We start from the raw sequence: 15,627 nt of genomic DNA, 5'->3' as shown, positions 1-15,627 counted from the left end.
TAATCTGACCCTCTAAACTCGTTGTGCTTCCTTATTCCTTGTTAGCTAATTCTGCTGTAGCTTTACATGAAACTACTATTACTATTGCTAATGTTTGAAAATTGCTTGATTTCATAGTACTCAAATCACCACATTTTACAATGACTTCAAGCTGCAGTAATGATAGCAATTGTACTTGGTAAAAATATAACCCTCCTTTGTCCATATTATGATGCAATTCAACAGTCTACTAAATATTTAGGTTGGCATTTTTGTAAATGTTTCTTTAATTGCAATGCCAATTAACCACAGGCGGAGTTCAAATAAAATTGGATCAATTCACTGAAGTGCTTCTTCGTCATTATACTTGATGGTTTCAATTGGTGGAATCAATAAAATTATTAACTATCTTAAGCAAAGGTTCAGGTAGTGTTTTGATCTGTACTGGATAAAACATCAGACTTTTCTTATATTTGACCATCAGTTCTTGTTTTCTGATTCCAATAAGGGCTTTACAGGTACTTATTTGAACTCCCAAGCTTAAAATTGTAACCATTTTGAAATTTAGTCAGTGTCCTAGAGTGTTCGGAATTACAGAAATTAGGTGATGTGCCGTTCAATCCTGTCTAAAATATTGTTTTAACCTACTGTCTCAATGATTCTTCTTTTGCTGCCTACCTTTTTCAAACTTGATATCTTCCATCAAGCCCTGCTTTATAAAGAACAAACATGTAAGGAAATATTTTACAGTACCTTGGAGCATCCATTCTTTATTTGTAGGTGAAAGTTTAAGAAGTTATGATTGAAGGAATGCTCCCTTCTGTTAAAGCCCCTAAGGATGAATCTACTGTATCATTAGAACGTGTTGCTTCAATCAAAAGTGATGACTGAGATATCAAAAAATGTCCTTCTTAATGAACTAGTCTAAAAATATTTTTAAAAAAGCTAAAATCCAGTAGGACACAGCATAGAGCAAGATAAAACAATAATGTAATGATTCACATGGGTAATTAGTTGTATATCTGTGGCCATGTTGTACAAGCCATGAGTGATTTAAAATATAAAATGTTTTAAAATGTGAATAATAAAAGTAGATATATGTTTGATGCTACAGTTACGTGCTGGGCTTTAATGAAATGTGTTCCTCCAGAGTTATGCTGCCTGAATGTATCTATCTTTTCTCTCTCATTTATTTTGAAAACATAATTACATTGGTTTTAATGTTCAAAATTTAGAGTGAGTATTTTTGCTGTAATTTCATTAACTTCAAAATTGCAAATTTCCAATAAGCAGCTTAGAATAAGTAGGCATATTTGGTGTAGATTTTAAATTGTGAAATGAATAATGAAATAAATTATGGTGAATGAATTTAAACATTAGATAGTTGTTTCTTATCTGGAATCCAGTTTTGTTCAGTTTATTAAATAATATCTTGCGTTTATTTGCATGGTAGTAAAGTAATGCTAGTTTAAAAGATGGGCCGAGTGTTTAAATCCCACAATGAGCCACCTAAGCTATTCAAAACCTCAAAGGACAATGCTCCATCCCTGCTGTGCATAGATGTGGCTCAAAAACATGGAAAATGAAGGTGCAGTCGGGGTCTCCATGTGCTAAGCTAAGGAAAAAAAATCATTCTACGTTTCTGTTCTTGATCATTGTTTTCCATGATTTTTATGCATGTGAGCATCTTAAATTCACAGACCATTGCTGATAGTTTGCCTGCGTAAACATCAGATTAATAAAGCAAAAGATTTGATGCATGATGTTCAGATTTAGATTTCAACCCTAATTAGGTATTGTACCAGAGCTGCCTCCATCTTTAATATCATCCTCAGTACGAGTCAGCAGCAAAATGCAAACAGGGAAGATGATAATGTAAGGATAAGGAACATCACCTGTTATGATTTTACTGACTGTAGCTGGTGTCGACTCAGTCAGGCCATTGTGCATATGCAGTTTTGCATGTGGTTCTGTACTTGCAGCATTGCTCAATATTTTGTAGATGACTCAACAAGCGACATAAGGCCATAGGATTTCAGAGCAGAATTAGGCCATTGAGTCCATCAAGTCTCCACCGCCATTCAATCATGGCTGAAATGTTTGTCAACTCCATTTTCTTATCTTTTTCTGGAACCCTTGATCCCCATACTAATCAAGAACCTACCTGTGTCTCTCTCTCAAATATGCTGAATGACTTGGCCACCACAGCCTTCTGCAGTAAGTGTTCCATACATTCACTCCCTAGCTGAAGAAATTCCTCCTTATCTCAATTTTAAAGGGTTACCCCTTTATTCTGAGGCTGCCCCCTCAGGTTCTTGACTCTCCTAGTGGAAACGGTTTCTCCATATGTACTCTATCCTGGCCTCTCAGTTTTCAGTGTAAGTTCTGATGTGATTCTCCTCGTCCTTCTAAACTCCATGTACAGACGCAGAATCCTCAACTGCTCCTCATATGATTGGCCCTTTATTCCCAGGATCATTCTTATAAACCTCCCTAGACCTCACCAAGACCAGCACATTCTTCCCAAGATATGTGGCCAAAACTGCTCTCAATATTCCATATATGGTATGATCAGAGTCTTATGCAGCCCCTGCAGTACACCTCTTCCCTTGTATTGTAGTCCTCTCAAAATCAATATTAACATTGCATTTGCTTCCCTAACTGCCAACTGAACCTACATCTTGATCTTAGGAGAATCTTCAGCTAGAACTTCTCAGTCCTTTTAACATCAGATTTCCAAAGCCTTTTCCCATTTAGAAAATAGGCTACGTCTCTACCAAGGTGCATAACCTCACACTTTCCGTGTTGTATTCCAACTGCCGTTTCTTTGCCTACTTGCGTACTCTCCAAGTCCTCCTTCAGCCTCCACATTTCTTTAACACTACCAGTCCCTCCACCTTTGTTTGTGTTACCTGCAAACCTAGCAGTAATACTCTGAATTCCTTTGTTCAGATCATTAACGTATGTTGTGATCCCAACACTGATTCCTGGAGAACTCCACTCGTAAGCAGTTTCCATCCTCAAGAAGACCCCTTCCTCCCTACTCTTTGCCTTCTGCCAGTCAGCCAATCTTCTGTCCATGCTGGTTACTTGCCCTAAAATCTTGGGCATTTAGCTTATTTAGCAGCATCCTGTGTGGCACTTTGTCAGAGGCCTTCTGGAAATCCAAATTGATTACGTTCACTGGCTTTCCTTAGTCGAACTGCCTCCAAAATTCATTACTGCCTCCAAAATTCTAACCGAATTGTCGGGTATGACCTCACCTTGAAGAAGCCATGCTGACTCAACCTTATTTTATCATGCACTTACAAGTAGTCTGCAATCTTAATAATGGACTCTACAAATTTAACAATGACTGAGGTCAGACTAACCAGCCTATAATTTCCCATCTGCCTGCCTGCATCATTAAAGTGGGGCGTTACGTTAGCTATTTTCCAGTTTTCCAGGACCCTTCCTGACTCCAGTGATTCCTGAAAGATCACCAGCAATGTCTTCACAGTCTCTTCACCTGTCTCCTTCAGAACCCTGGGGTGCAGTGCATCTAGCGTGGTTGTTTTTTTTTTTCAGACCTTTCAGCTTCCCTAGCACCTTTTCCTAAATGATGGGCTCTACACTCACCTCTGGCCCCGACTCTTGAAGTTCTAGTATACTAATCATTTTTCTTTCACAAAAACTGACGAAAAGTATCTATTGGCAGATCTTTGCTTCAGCATATGGCTCACTATTTGACTAAAATGTTGTCATGGCTAAGTTGGCTTTGCAGCTGAAGCATTCTGAAATCATTGTTATGCATGTATGTTTCCATAGTAGTCTGCCAGTTGTAGATAACTATCCCATAACAACCCTGAGCTGATGCTATGGGAACGTCATTATAGATAGAATTGTAGATTTTATTGGACACTGTAGCATACATTTAGTATAGCAATTCTCATGAAACGAGACATTGATAGTTCAAGATCAGATGTTCAGCAAGTCTGAAAGTAGCTTTTGGCAGTAATGCTGTAGTGACATTTAGTTTGTACGAAACATGTCTCACATGCTGAAGCAAAGATCTGCCGATGAATGGGGTCTAGTTTGCCATGACTTACTACGTGCTTATGGTTCCCCTCAGTCCTCTTTCTCAGGCCGGATAAAGCATTAATTATTGTGCAAGGAAATTAATTGCTCTTGTGTAGTAAGGAGACAGAATTTTGGTTAAGTCAAACTGCACTATCCTTTTATTTCTTAAACCTGTTTGGCATTGTCTGGCATTTAGAAGCAGCTGTCCTGTTTGCACCGTGCCAGTGAAGGACATGCTGAGAGGCGATCAGACACTCAGAAGGAGACAAGAGAAGAATGATAATGTTGATTGTATTGTGCAGCCTAGGAGCAGTTGACTTGATGAGATATCATGAGCTCCATCTAATTATGTTCTTTGATAGTTGAACAATTGCTTCTTAGTGTTATCTTGAATTCATTTACATGTCTGCAATTTTGCATAGAGCAAACTGCACATGGAATGTGTGAGGTAATTTGTCCTGCCAGCTTGCTTGCATATTTGGAAAAATTAAAATTGTATCAAAACTGTTTGTTTGTGTACTACTGCCAAAACTGTAAGTGTGTTTTGATGTGAAAGAAATTAATTATTTTAAGCGTAGGAAGAAGTTGAGTAAGTGACTTTGCTACACCAAGAGAGTGTAAATGACCAGGGCCTCAATTTAATGTCTGTTCTGAATGTTTGATCCCGAATCAGTGCAGCAAGTCCCTCACTGCTGTTGTGGAGTATCAGCTTAAATCTTATGTGCAAGTACCTCTTAAGACTTGTAAGATATTCATCAATACAACAATGTTTGCACCTCAAAAGTATTCCATTGCTAAAAAATGCTTTGACGTGATGTAAAAAAAAATGCTACGTAATTACAAGCCTTTCTTTCTTTCTGGCATCATTGTAAATGTAACATAAACAAATTCTGGAAGTATTCTCTTCATATTGGTTTAAATGTTAGGTTACGTTGTTTATTAAAAAGACTTTTTCAAAAGAGCAACATTGACCAAAGTTAAATTTGCAACCTTCATTTATATCATCTGTACATGATCTCAGGGTATTTCAAAGGCTTTACGACCAGTGATAACGAAGTGTGGAGCTGGATGAACACAGCAGGACAAGCAGCATCTTAGGAGCACACAACCAATCAAGTCCTTTTGAAATATATCACTCTTGTTATGTAGGAAATATGATCGCTAATTTGCACACGGTAAAATCTCAAAACAGCAATGTGGTCATGACCAACTAATCTATACTTAGTGATGCTTATTGAGGATAGGACTCCAGCTACTCACCTGCAGGATCTTGAAGTAGTGTCATGAGATCTTTTAGATCCACTGGAGAGGTCAGCTGTTTGATTGCATGTTTCATTCAAAAACCAGTAGCTTTGACAGTGCAACATTCTCACTTGTTAACAACAAACTGCATTAGAATTGGAGATTGAAGCAGAATTGCCTTTGATTATTTATTCCCCCTTTGCAATCAGTTTCGGTGCCCAGGAATGATGGGTGGTGCAAAAGAACCAATAAAAAGGAATAATGTCGATGTTCTATCTTTGGCAATTTTCAGTACATGGGCTGAACATGCTATTGTTTAAGCACATTTTCCAGTTATTTTTAATGAAATCTCTATTTCCTCAGTTTTGAGGAAGTTTGTATTATTGCTAGACATTTTGCATTAGCTACGCATATACACCCTATCAAAGCAGCTGTGTATGAATCAGCCCTCTATTAAAGGGGCATTTTTAGAATGTGCTACACATCATTTAAAAAAAAATGTACTCAACTTACCTGGACAATTTATTGAGGTGTCACATTCCACCATCAGTCTATTCCATACTCCATTCAACCCTGATTCCTCCAAATCTGGCCCAAATCAACCAAGACCCGAAAGTGCCTGACCCAAAATCTGGCGGAATTTAAAATCCAACATAGCCTCAGTTCCAACATTGCCAGATTTGGTTGTGTACCTGTAGTTTTCTCTTCACTGCTATTTTGTCATGTCTTTTTTAAATAGATCTTGTTCATGTCGATTATATGAATTTTTTTCAAGGTTCTAAGATAGAACATAGTAGAGTATCGGCCCTTCAGCCCATGATGTTGTGCTGACCTATTATCCTACTAAGATCAATCTGCCCTGTATACTCTGCATTTTACTTCCCTCCGTGTGCCAATCCAAGACTCTGAAGTATCTTAAAACATTTACGAATTTATTTGTACAGTAGATCTGACATTTTGAATAGTACCATAAAACAAAAGTAGTTCCAATCGAATTACTCTCTCTCAAATGTTTCAGAACCACTTTTATGGTGACTTCTCTGCAAAAGGAAATTATTTCTTATTTCTCACCTACCCAGACTGATCACTAGAGGCACTTGTTATCCTGGTGCTTTTCAAAGAATTTCTCAAGCCCCAAAACACCAGAAACATTGCAGTATAAAACAATGGGCATATACATAAATGGAATAATCTGCAGCAAGTCTGTGAAAGCTAACTACTTGTTACTTTAAAGCAGTTGACACACCAAGGAATTACTTCAGGGTTACAGCCTACAATTATAAAACTCTGCAATGCTGCAAATTCAACTGACAATTGACAGAGACCTGTAATAGTCTTTAGTATAGAAACATAGGTACAGGAGGAGGCCATTCAGTCCTTCAAGCTTGGTCCACTGTTCTTCACGATCATGGCTGATCATTCAACTCAATAGCCTAATCCTGCTTTCTCTCCATAGCCTTTGATCCCATAGCCCTGTGCTATATCTAGTTGCCTCTTGAATACATCAATGTTTTTGCATCAGTACTTCCTGTGGTAATGAATTCCACAGGCTCACCACTCTGTGTGAAGAAATGTCTCCTCCATTTCCATCCTAAATCGTCTACCCTGGATCCGCATGTTCTGGACACCCCCACCATCGGGAACATCCTCTCTGCATCTACCTTGACGGGCCCTGTTAGAATTTTTTAAGTCTCTAGAACCCCCACCCATTTGCCTGAACTCAACGAAAACAATCCCAACCTACTTAATCTCTCATATGTCAGACCCACCATCCCCAGAATCAGCCTTGTAAACCTTTGCTGCACTCCCTCAAGCAAAGGTATACTTCCTCAGAAAAGGAGACCAAAACTGCGTACAATATTCCAGGTGTGGTCTCACCAAGGCGCTGTACAACTGCTCCTGTACTCAAGCCTCTCGCAATGAAGGCCAATGTACCATTTGCCTTCTTCACTGCCTGCTGCACCCGCATGCTTACCTTCAGCGATAGTAGGAACTGTAGATGCTGGAGAATCTGAGCCACCAAGGTGTAGAGCTGGATGAACACAGCAGGCCAAGCAGCACTTTTCTTGACAAGGATCCAGGCCCGAAACATCAGCCTTCCTGCTCCTCCAACTTTGCTTGGCCTGCTGTATTCACCCAGCTTGACACCTAGGTATCTCTGCTTACCTTCAGCGACTGGTGCATGAGGACACTCAGGCCCCAATGCACACTCGCCTCTCCCAATTTACAGCCATTCAGGTAGTAATCTGCCTTCTTGTTTTTGCTTTTGAAGTGAATAACCTCACATTTATCTAAATTGTACTGCATCTGCCATTGATTTGCCCACTCACCCAACCTGTCAGGATCATGCTGAAGGATCTCTGCATCCTCGTCACAGTTCGCCCTCCCATCCAACTTGATAGCATCTGCAAACTTGGAGGTGTTACATTTGTTCCCTCAATCAAATTATTAATATTGTGAATAGCTGGAGGCCCAGCACTTCACTAGTTGCTGCCTGCCAATTTGAAAAGGACCTATTAATTCCTTTGTTTCCTCTCTACCCACCAGTTTCCTATCCATCTCAATACACCTGCCACAATGCCATGCCCTTTAATCTTATGCTTTAATCTTGCACATTAATCTCTTATGTGGGACTTTGTCAAATGCCCAAATATACTGTACAATTGACTCCTCCTCGTCAACTAGTTACATCTTCATAGGATTCCAACAGATTTGTTGAATATGATTTCCCCTTCATAAATCCATGCTGACTCTGTCTGATCCTGCCACTGCTGTCTAAATGTTTTGCTATAAAATCCTTGACAATGGATTAAGAATTTTCCCTACTGCTGATGTTAGGCTCACTTGTCTATAATTCTCTGTCTTCTCTCTACCTCCCTTTTTTTTTTGACAATTGGAGTGACGTTAGTCACCCTCCAATCTACCGGGACTGTTCCAGAGTCTCTTGAATCCTGGAAGATGACCACCAATGCATTCACTATGTCTAGATCAGTTTCTTTAAGTACTCTGGGATGTAGATTATCAGGCCGTGGCCTTCAATCCCACCAATTTTCCCAGTACCACTTGGCTAATAACACTCTTATCCCTCAGCTCTTCCCTCTCTAAATCTTGCCTCCTCCAACAATTGTGGTATCTAATTTATGTCCTCTTTTGTGAAGACAGAACCAAAGCATGTATTCAATTTCTCAGCCATTTCTTTGTCCCTTATTATACATTCTCCCGTTTCTGTCTGTAGGGGACCTACATTTGTCTTTACCAATCTTTTACTTCACATACTTGTAGAAGCTCTTAGCGCCAGTCTTTATGTTCATGGCAAGCTTACTTTTGTACTCTACTTTCCCCTTCTTAACCAATCCCTTGCTTTTTTGCTGAATTCTAAACTGCTCCCAATCTGCATGTTTATTATTTTTCTTGACCAATCTGTATGCTTCTTCCTTGGTTCGAATGCCATCGCTTCTTTCCTTTTGTAAGCCATAGATTAGCCCTCTTACTAACATTGCTTTTGCCAGAGACAGGAGAAAATAATTGTTGCAGCTCCCCCATGGGTTCCTTGAATATTCACCATTGCCTATTCACTGTCATCCTTTTTAAGTAACACACTCCAATCTATCAAGGCCGACTCCTGCCTCATATCCTTGTAGATTCCTTTATTAAGGTTCAGCACACTGCTTTTCGAATCAACAATCTCACTGTCCATCTTGTTTAAAAAAAAATTATCGTGCTATGGTTGCTCTTTCCCGAGGAGTCTTGCACCAATAGATTGGCAGTGATTCCCTTCAGCCTAAGATGGCTTGTTTTCTAATTGGTACCTCTACATATTGATCAAGAAATCTATCCATATACACTCCAGGAATTCCTCCTGTACAGCATTGTGGGTAATTTGATTTGCCCAATTTATTTGCTGATTAAAATCACCCATGGTCAGTGATATTCCCTTATCACACGCAGCTCTAATTTCCTGTTCCTAATATCCAATATTGTAACCAAATGGATATTGAAAAGGAAGATTTAAAAATGAAATACATAAAAATTAAATATTTAGTTCTGGCAATATTCTAGTGATGGTGTTTGTTTATTCCATCCTATAAAACATCGATTTAACAAAAAATGCACCTCATGTTTAAATTTACAGTTGACATTAAATTCAGTGCTGTGGCAACTTTGCAGTAATCCACACGAGTATGCACGTGCCTGGTGGCACTTGGAATTCAGGACAGATATGTGTGAATTTTGAGGCCAAATAAAGGAAGCAACATTGTGAAGTCTGTGTTTTATAACACATTGTTGGACTAACCAAAGAGGAAAGACGTCTGCAGAATTCTTAGTATATTTTGTTAAATTGTTGATTGTGTGTACACGTTGTTCACAGCTGCTTTCGTTTCATGATAGGTTTATGGAAGTATAGTTCCATAAATGTTCAGCCTATTGTGACATCAACTTCTGCAAAGTAAGCACAAGAGATTTAATAAGCTATTTATAAAATTGAGAATGGGGTAAAAAAAATCATAATTTCTGAGCTCGAAATTATATGGCTTTCAGGAGTAGGCTCCACTTGTGTGCAAGAGGTAGTGCACAAGGCCAAGACGTGTAAACAAAGTCATGCAGACATCGTTCATGTGCTGCCGAACTCATTACTTCTGTGAAGCTACTGGACTCATAGTCCTATGAAATTCTGATTGCAGTACTGCAAATTACAGCTCTATAACTTTCAGCTTTCCCTTTTGAAAGTTAGTGAGTTTAATGTTATAAATCCTACACTAATTCTGTACAAAAATTTGCTGAACCTGTTCCTATAATATCTAATCTGTACTAAACAATGGAGAATTGTTTTGTGTAATACCTTGCAATAAATGAAGGTCACAGAGTTTAAGACTATTTTCAATATCACAATGCGTTCTGAAAATCTAGTTTAATTTTAAATAAAACAATTGCCAAAGAACTGGCAGCTTTTTTTTTCACGCGATGAGTGACACAGCATGCCACAGCAACTCGTTCAGTAATTGAGTTCAGTAATTTTAGGGCTTAAACTCTCCCATGCCTCAGCCCCCAAGCGTATAAACCAGGCCTTGTTATCACAGAGCCTGCCATTGCACACTACCTGTAATTAGTCACGAATGGCCCCCAATGACAACCACTCACCCTCCCAGCCTGATTGTTAGCAGCTCCTTTGTCTGGCCAACTGTCTTTCTCTTCGGGCTCTACCTTATTGTTTTACTCCCGATGCCACCCACCTCCCTATATTCTGCATATAAACTGATGTTTTCCCAACCACCATCAGTTCTGAGGAAGGGTCACCAGACCCGAAATGTTAACTTTGTTTTCTCCTTCACAAATGCTGCCAGGCCTGCTGATCTTTTCCAGCAAATTCTGTTTTGTTTCCTGGTTTATATAAATATTACATTTGGTTCCTTCGTCCAAATAGTTTATATGTATGTATTGTGAATAATATGCTCAAGTCCTGATGCTGTGGCATCCCACTCGTCACCGTCTTTCAATCTGAAAATGACCTATCTTTTCCTACTTAATTTCCTTGCCTGCTGATCAGCGCTCAATCCATGACAGTAATTTTGCACACAGACTCATATGCTGGACTTTAACAAAGGCATTATAAAAATTCAAAAATACAGGTTTTCCCTTGTCTGTCCTAGTTATAAACTCAAAAAAGACAGTTTTTATCCTGACGTGATTTCTATTTCACAAATCCAGGTTTACATGATGTAATTTGATTGGTATTTTCTAAGTGTCCTTTATAACAATCTTCAGCATTTTCCCTACTATGATGTAGGCTAACTGGTCTAATTCTTGTGTTTCTCATTTCCCCCTCCTTAAATAGTGGGTTACATTTGCTAGATAATAAAATGTGAGGCTGGATGAACACAGCAGGCCAAGCAGCATCTCAGGAGCACAAAAGCTCACAAGCCCTTCTAGGCCCGAAACATCAGTTTTTGTGCTCCTAAGATGCTGCTTGGCCTGCTGTGTTCATCCAGCCTCACATTTTATTATCTTGGATTCTCTAGCATCTGGAGTTCCCATTATCACGGTTACATTTGCTGCCTGCCAGTCTGCCACAACTGTTCAAGAATGTACAGAATTCCGGAAGTTGATAGCTAATGACACAAAGATAGTTGGATGGACAGATAGTGTAATGTTGAAAAAGCAGCGAAGCTGCAGACTGTCTTGGACATGCTAGGCGATTGGGCAAAGAAGTGGCAGTTAGAATACAATGTGGCAAAGTGTGAGGTTATACATTTTAAGAGGGAGAATAGTGGCAGAGACTGTTTTTCAAATGAGCAAAACCTTTAGAAATCTGAAGTGCAAAGGGACTTGGGACTCCTATTTCAGGATTCCCTTAATCTTAACATATCAGATTCATTTGGCAGTTAGGAAGGTAAATGCAATGTTATTCATTTCAAGAGGATTAGAAAAGAACCACAGAGCTGTACTGCTAAGGCTGTATTAAACTTCGGTCAAACTGCATTTGGAATATTGTGAGCAGTTTTGGGCCCTTTATCTAGGGGAAGATGTGCTGGTTTGGATGGGGGCCAGTGGAGGTTTATAAGGATGACCCTGGGCATGAAGGGCTTGTTATATGAGGAGCGGTTGAGGACTCTGAATTCATACTCGATGATTTAGAAGGACGAGGAGGTTCTTGTTGAAACTTGTGGAATACTGAGAGGCTTGGATAAAGTAGATGTGGAGAAGATGTTTCCTCTAGTAGAAGAGACTAGACCCCCAGGGGCAGATCCTCAGGGTGAAGGGATGACCCTTTAGAACTGAGACAAGGAGGAATTTCTTCACCTGGAGGATGGTGTCACTGTGAGCTCATTGCCACAGAAGGTTATGGAGACCAAGACATTGAGTGTATTTAAGTCAGAAATAGGTTCTTGTTTAATAAGGGGATCAAAGATTACAGGAAGAAGGCAAGAGAATGGGGTTGAGAAACACACCAGCCATTTTGAATGGTGGTGCAGACTCGAGGGACTGAATGGCCTAATTCTGTTCCTATATGTTATGGTCTAATGCATCCACTATTTGTGGCTACCTCTTTGAGTACCTTGGGGTTTTCATTATCTAGCCCTAGTGATTTATAAGATTTTAATCTTGTTAATTCCTCCTGCACTAGTTATTTTAAACTGAAACCAATTTCCTGCAAATTCTCTTTTGTAATATATCCTTACTTCTCTAACATTCCTGGGAAGTTATTCATGTATTCTTCTGTGAAGTCAGAAGTAAAGTAGCTGGTTAGTTGTTCTGTCGTTTCTTATTCTTCATGATAATTTATCCCATTTAAGATACAGGGACCAATATTTGTCTTCACTAATCTTTTTCTATTTGCAGACTAACAGAAATGCTTGCAGTCTACTTTTATGCTCCTTGCAAGTCATTACCTATTTTTGTTCTCTTAATCAACCTCTTGATCCTCCTTTGCTGAAATCTAAACGGTTCTCAGCCCCCATACTTGTTACCTTTCTCTAACAAATTATGATGACTCCTCTTTGGGTCTGATACTATCCTTAATTTTGTGCGTTAGCTGTGGTTGGGCCACTTTTACAGTGTTTTCATGTGCTCTGTTCCTTCAACTCTTTCCTACTGAACTGCTGCCCACCGAGCTTTCCTTCTTCACCATCATGATCACCTTTTAAATTTGCAGTCGTCAGCTTTTTCAAAAAAAAATTTGTAGAAACATCCTTGCAAAAATCACCCTATTTCCAACATCCCTTTGCTCTCTAGAATCTTCACATTGCTGCCAACCCATGCCCATCTTTCACAAACTTCATGTTTGAATCCCTCCAGTTGTGTTTCTAACCCATTTATAACACTAAAGTGGCTCCTGTTGAAGATCCCAATGGCATCTTACATGATTGCCACAAGTTGACAAGCCCTCTACATTTTCCTCATCCTGTTGGCAGCTTTTGACATGGTTAATTGCACTATTTTCCTAAAATGCCTTTCTGCTCTGGTCCGTCGACATTGGACTGTTCTCAGCTGGTTCCATTCTTGCCCATCTAATCATAGACAGGGAAACATATCAAATGAACATCCCACTGTAACCTTTACTGTCTCCAAAAGATTTGTCTTTGTAACTTATTTCCAGTATGTACAATGCCCTTCAGAGACATCAACTAAAAGCACAATATTAGTCCTAACATGTAAACTTGTGATACCTAGTTCTACCTCACCACCACATCTCTTGATTCATCTATTGTTGCTAAATTATCGGATTGCTATTTGACATTGAGTACTCCATGTGCAGTTGTTTCCTTCACTTCAATATTGAGAAGACTGGAAACATTATTTTAGGTCCCTGCTCCAAACTTCTAACCCTAACTAACCAATCTTTCCCTCTTTCTGGCAACATTCTAAGGTTATATCTCCAGTTCAACATCTGACCACGCATTGACACCATCTCTGAGACCACTTGTTTCTACTTTTGTAACATTGCATGACTGTGTCTTTGTTTCAGCCCAACTACCGCTGAAACTTCATATTTTTGCTAACTTTAGACTTGTCTATTCCAATGCTGGTCTCCCAATTTCCCTCCTCTGTAAACTTGGAGCAATCCAAAATACTGCTACCCGTGACGTAATTTACACTAAGTCCTGCTCACTTGTCACCCCTGTTTTTGCTAACCAACATTAATTCACAGTCAAGCAGTGTCTTGATTTTTAACATTCACTTTCCTATCTCTAAAATACTGTTCCACGACTTCTGTCATATCTACATCCACCTAGTTCTTTTCGCTTGGGCATTCCTGCCTTTAATTGGTGACCATGCCTGCAGTTGTCTGGGCCTTCAGTTCTGGGATTTCTTCTTTGTCACCTGTCTGGACCTCTTCCTTGCTTTGTTTTTCAAGACACTCCTTAAAGCTACCTCTTTGACAAAACGGTTGGTTATTGGTCCTATTAATGCCTTAAGTGGCTTTGGTGCCCTATTTTATTTTATAATGCTCACGTGAGATGCTTGGGATTTTTTTATTGCATTAAAGATTCTATACTGATACAAAATGTTGACATTTCTGTGCAGCATTGAGGCATTGCTGGATAGTTCTCTGACTAGTCTTTCTGATGAGACATTAAACCACCTCGCAGTGACATAATACTGCTCATTATTGTTTGCAGCAGAGCCAGGGAGTTTATTTTGTTGGCTGACCAACATAGAAAACAGATTATATTGTCGTTTATTTAATTATTTTGTTCAATTTGGCATCTGTTTGCCACATTACAAGAATTCTAAAATCCTTCATTGGTACAGGATACTCTGTGGCCGTGAAAGCAGAAGTGTAAATCTCTTTTTTAAATAGTAGACAAGATAGCTATCATGCCGGACTCAAGTGTTTTACACAATGTTTAATTTGAAAGTTTCCTGTAGTGATACTGTACTAATAGTTTAGCTCATAAGGATGTTAAGTATTTCATAACATGCTTCATGATTTGCCAGCAACCAAAATTATTATAGTCATATTGACATAGTTTGAAAAGCAAGAATTATTTGATTGCCATTTAAACCCAAGTATCTGATTGATGGACTGAAAAACAATCTAACTTGAAACTTACTTAAATTTTGTTAGGATCAAACTTTTATTTCAGTTGAAAATGTTTAAAGTATTAATTTGTTGTGATTCTCATGCAAATTTTTATTCGAAATTGTTTCTTATTTTCAACAGAGTGGTTCCATTAGTGAGTCTGATTTGGTGGGCCCAAAACCAGAACCATCATCCCATTCTCCATCACCATCAGTTTCTAGCAATTTAGAGCGGAGGGACGTAAGTATTGTAAGTGATGTTGCTGATTTAAGTGCCTTTGGCAGCTTGGTTTTACAGAATTTGAAACTACTGGGGGAAAAGAAAAGCACGTTTTTCCAAAACTCTTGTTTTGCACTAATTGGAACAAATATTGCAATGCCAAATTTCACATTATCATAACAGTTTGAACTGTAGGGTATAAACGGTGCTGATACGTTGCACGTTGACTCTGGCAGAGACATTGTGATGGAGAAAGCAACAAAAACGATAAGCTCTCTATGCTAGGTAGTTTATGAAGGCACAAAGCTTGAATACATCTGTTTTTGTTTAGAGAAAATAAGTATGTTTTATATAAATATGTTTCACTTCTATTAATCCTAAATGAGCTTTGTTATGAGTATGACTGATTATCAAATATTGCTTGTTAGCGTAGTTATTACTGCACTCAGGATTGTTCAGCAAATGATACCCAATCGCAGAACCACATTTAACAGTAGAAATTTTGCTTTGGATTTTGTAAGCATGGGTCAGCTAAGTATGGTCTGTACTCTTGACAATTCTGAGCAGCTGAATGCATTGATGAATTGATCCACTAAACATTGTTT

General features: G+C 38.9%; 1 protein-coding gene across 7 annotated transcripts in view; it reads left to right on the top strand.

The window, feature by feature from the left end:
* cdc42bpb (CDC42 binding protein kinase beta (DMPK-like)) overlaps positions 1-15,627 on the top strand; it is a 204,417-nt gene that overhangs the window by 162,121 nt on the left and 26,669 nt on the right. For 2 of the 7 annotated variants that reach the window (XM_048537361.2, XM_048537360.2), the window contains exons 23-24: positions 687-710; positions 14,945-15,052. In XM_048537361.2, the coding sequence (XP_048393318.1) occupies positions 687-710; positions 14,945-15,052 (132 nt within the window). The remainder of the gene's footprint in view (positions 1-686; positions 711-14,944; positions 15,053-15,627) is intronic. The other 5 variants (XM_048537365.2, XM_048537367.2, XM_048537364.2 and 2 more) reach the window with 3 other exon arrangements.

Source organism: Stegostoma tigrinum, chromosome 10, assembly GCF_030684315.1.
Source record: "Stegostoma tigrinum isolate sSteTig4 chromosome 10, sSteTig4.hap1, whole genome shotgun sequence".
Lineage (NCBI taxonomy): Eukaryota > Metazoa > Chordata > Chondrichthyes > Orectolobiformes > Stegostomatidae > Stegostoma > Stegostoma tigrinum.
The sequence above is the reverse complement of the archived record's forward strand: the minus strand, read 5'-3'. Positions and strand labels throughout refer to the sequence as shown.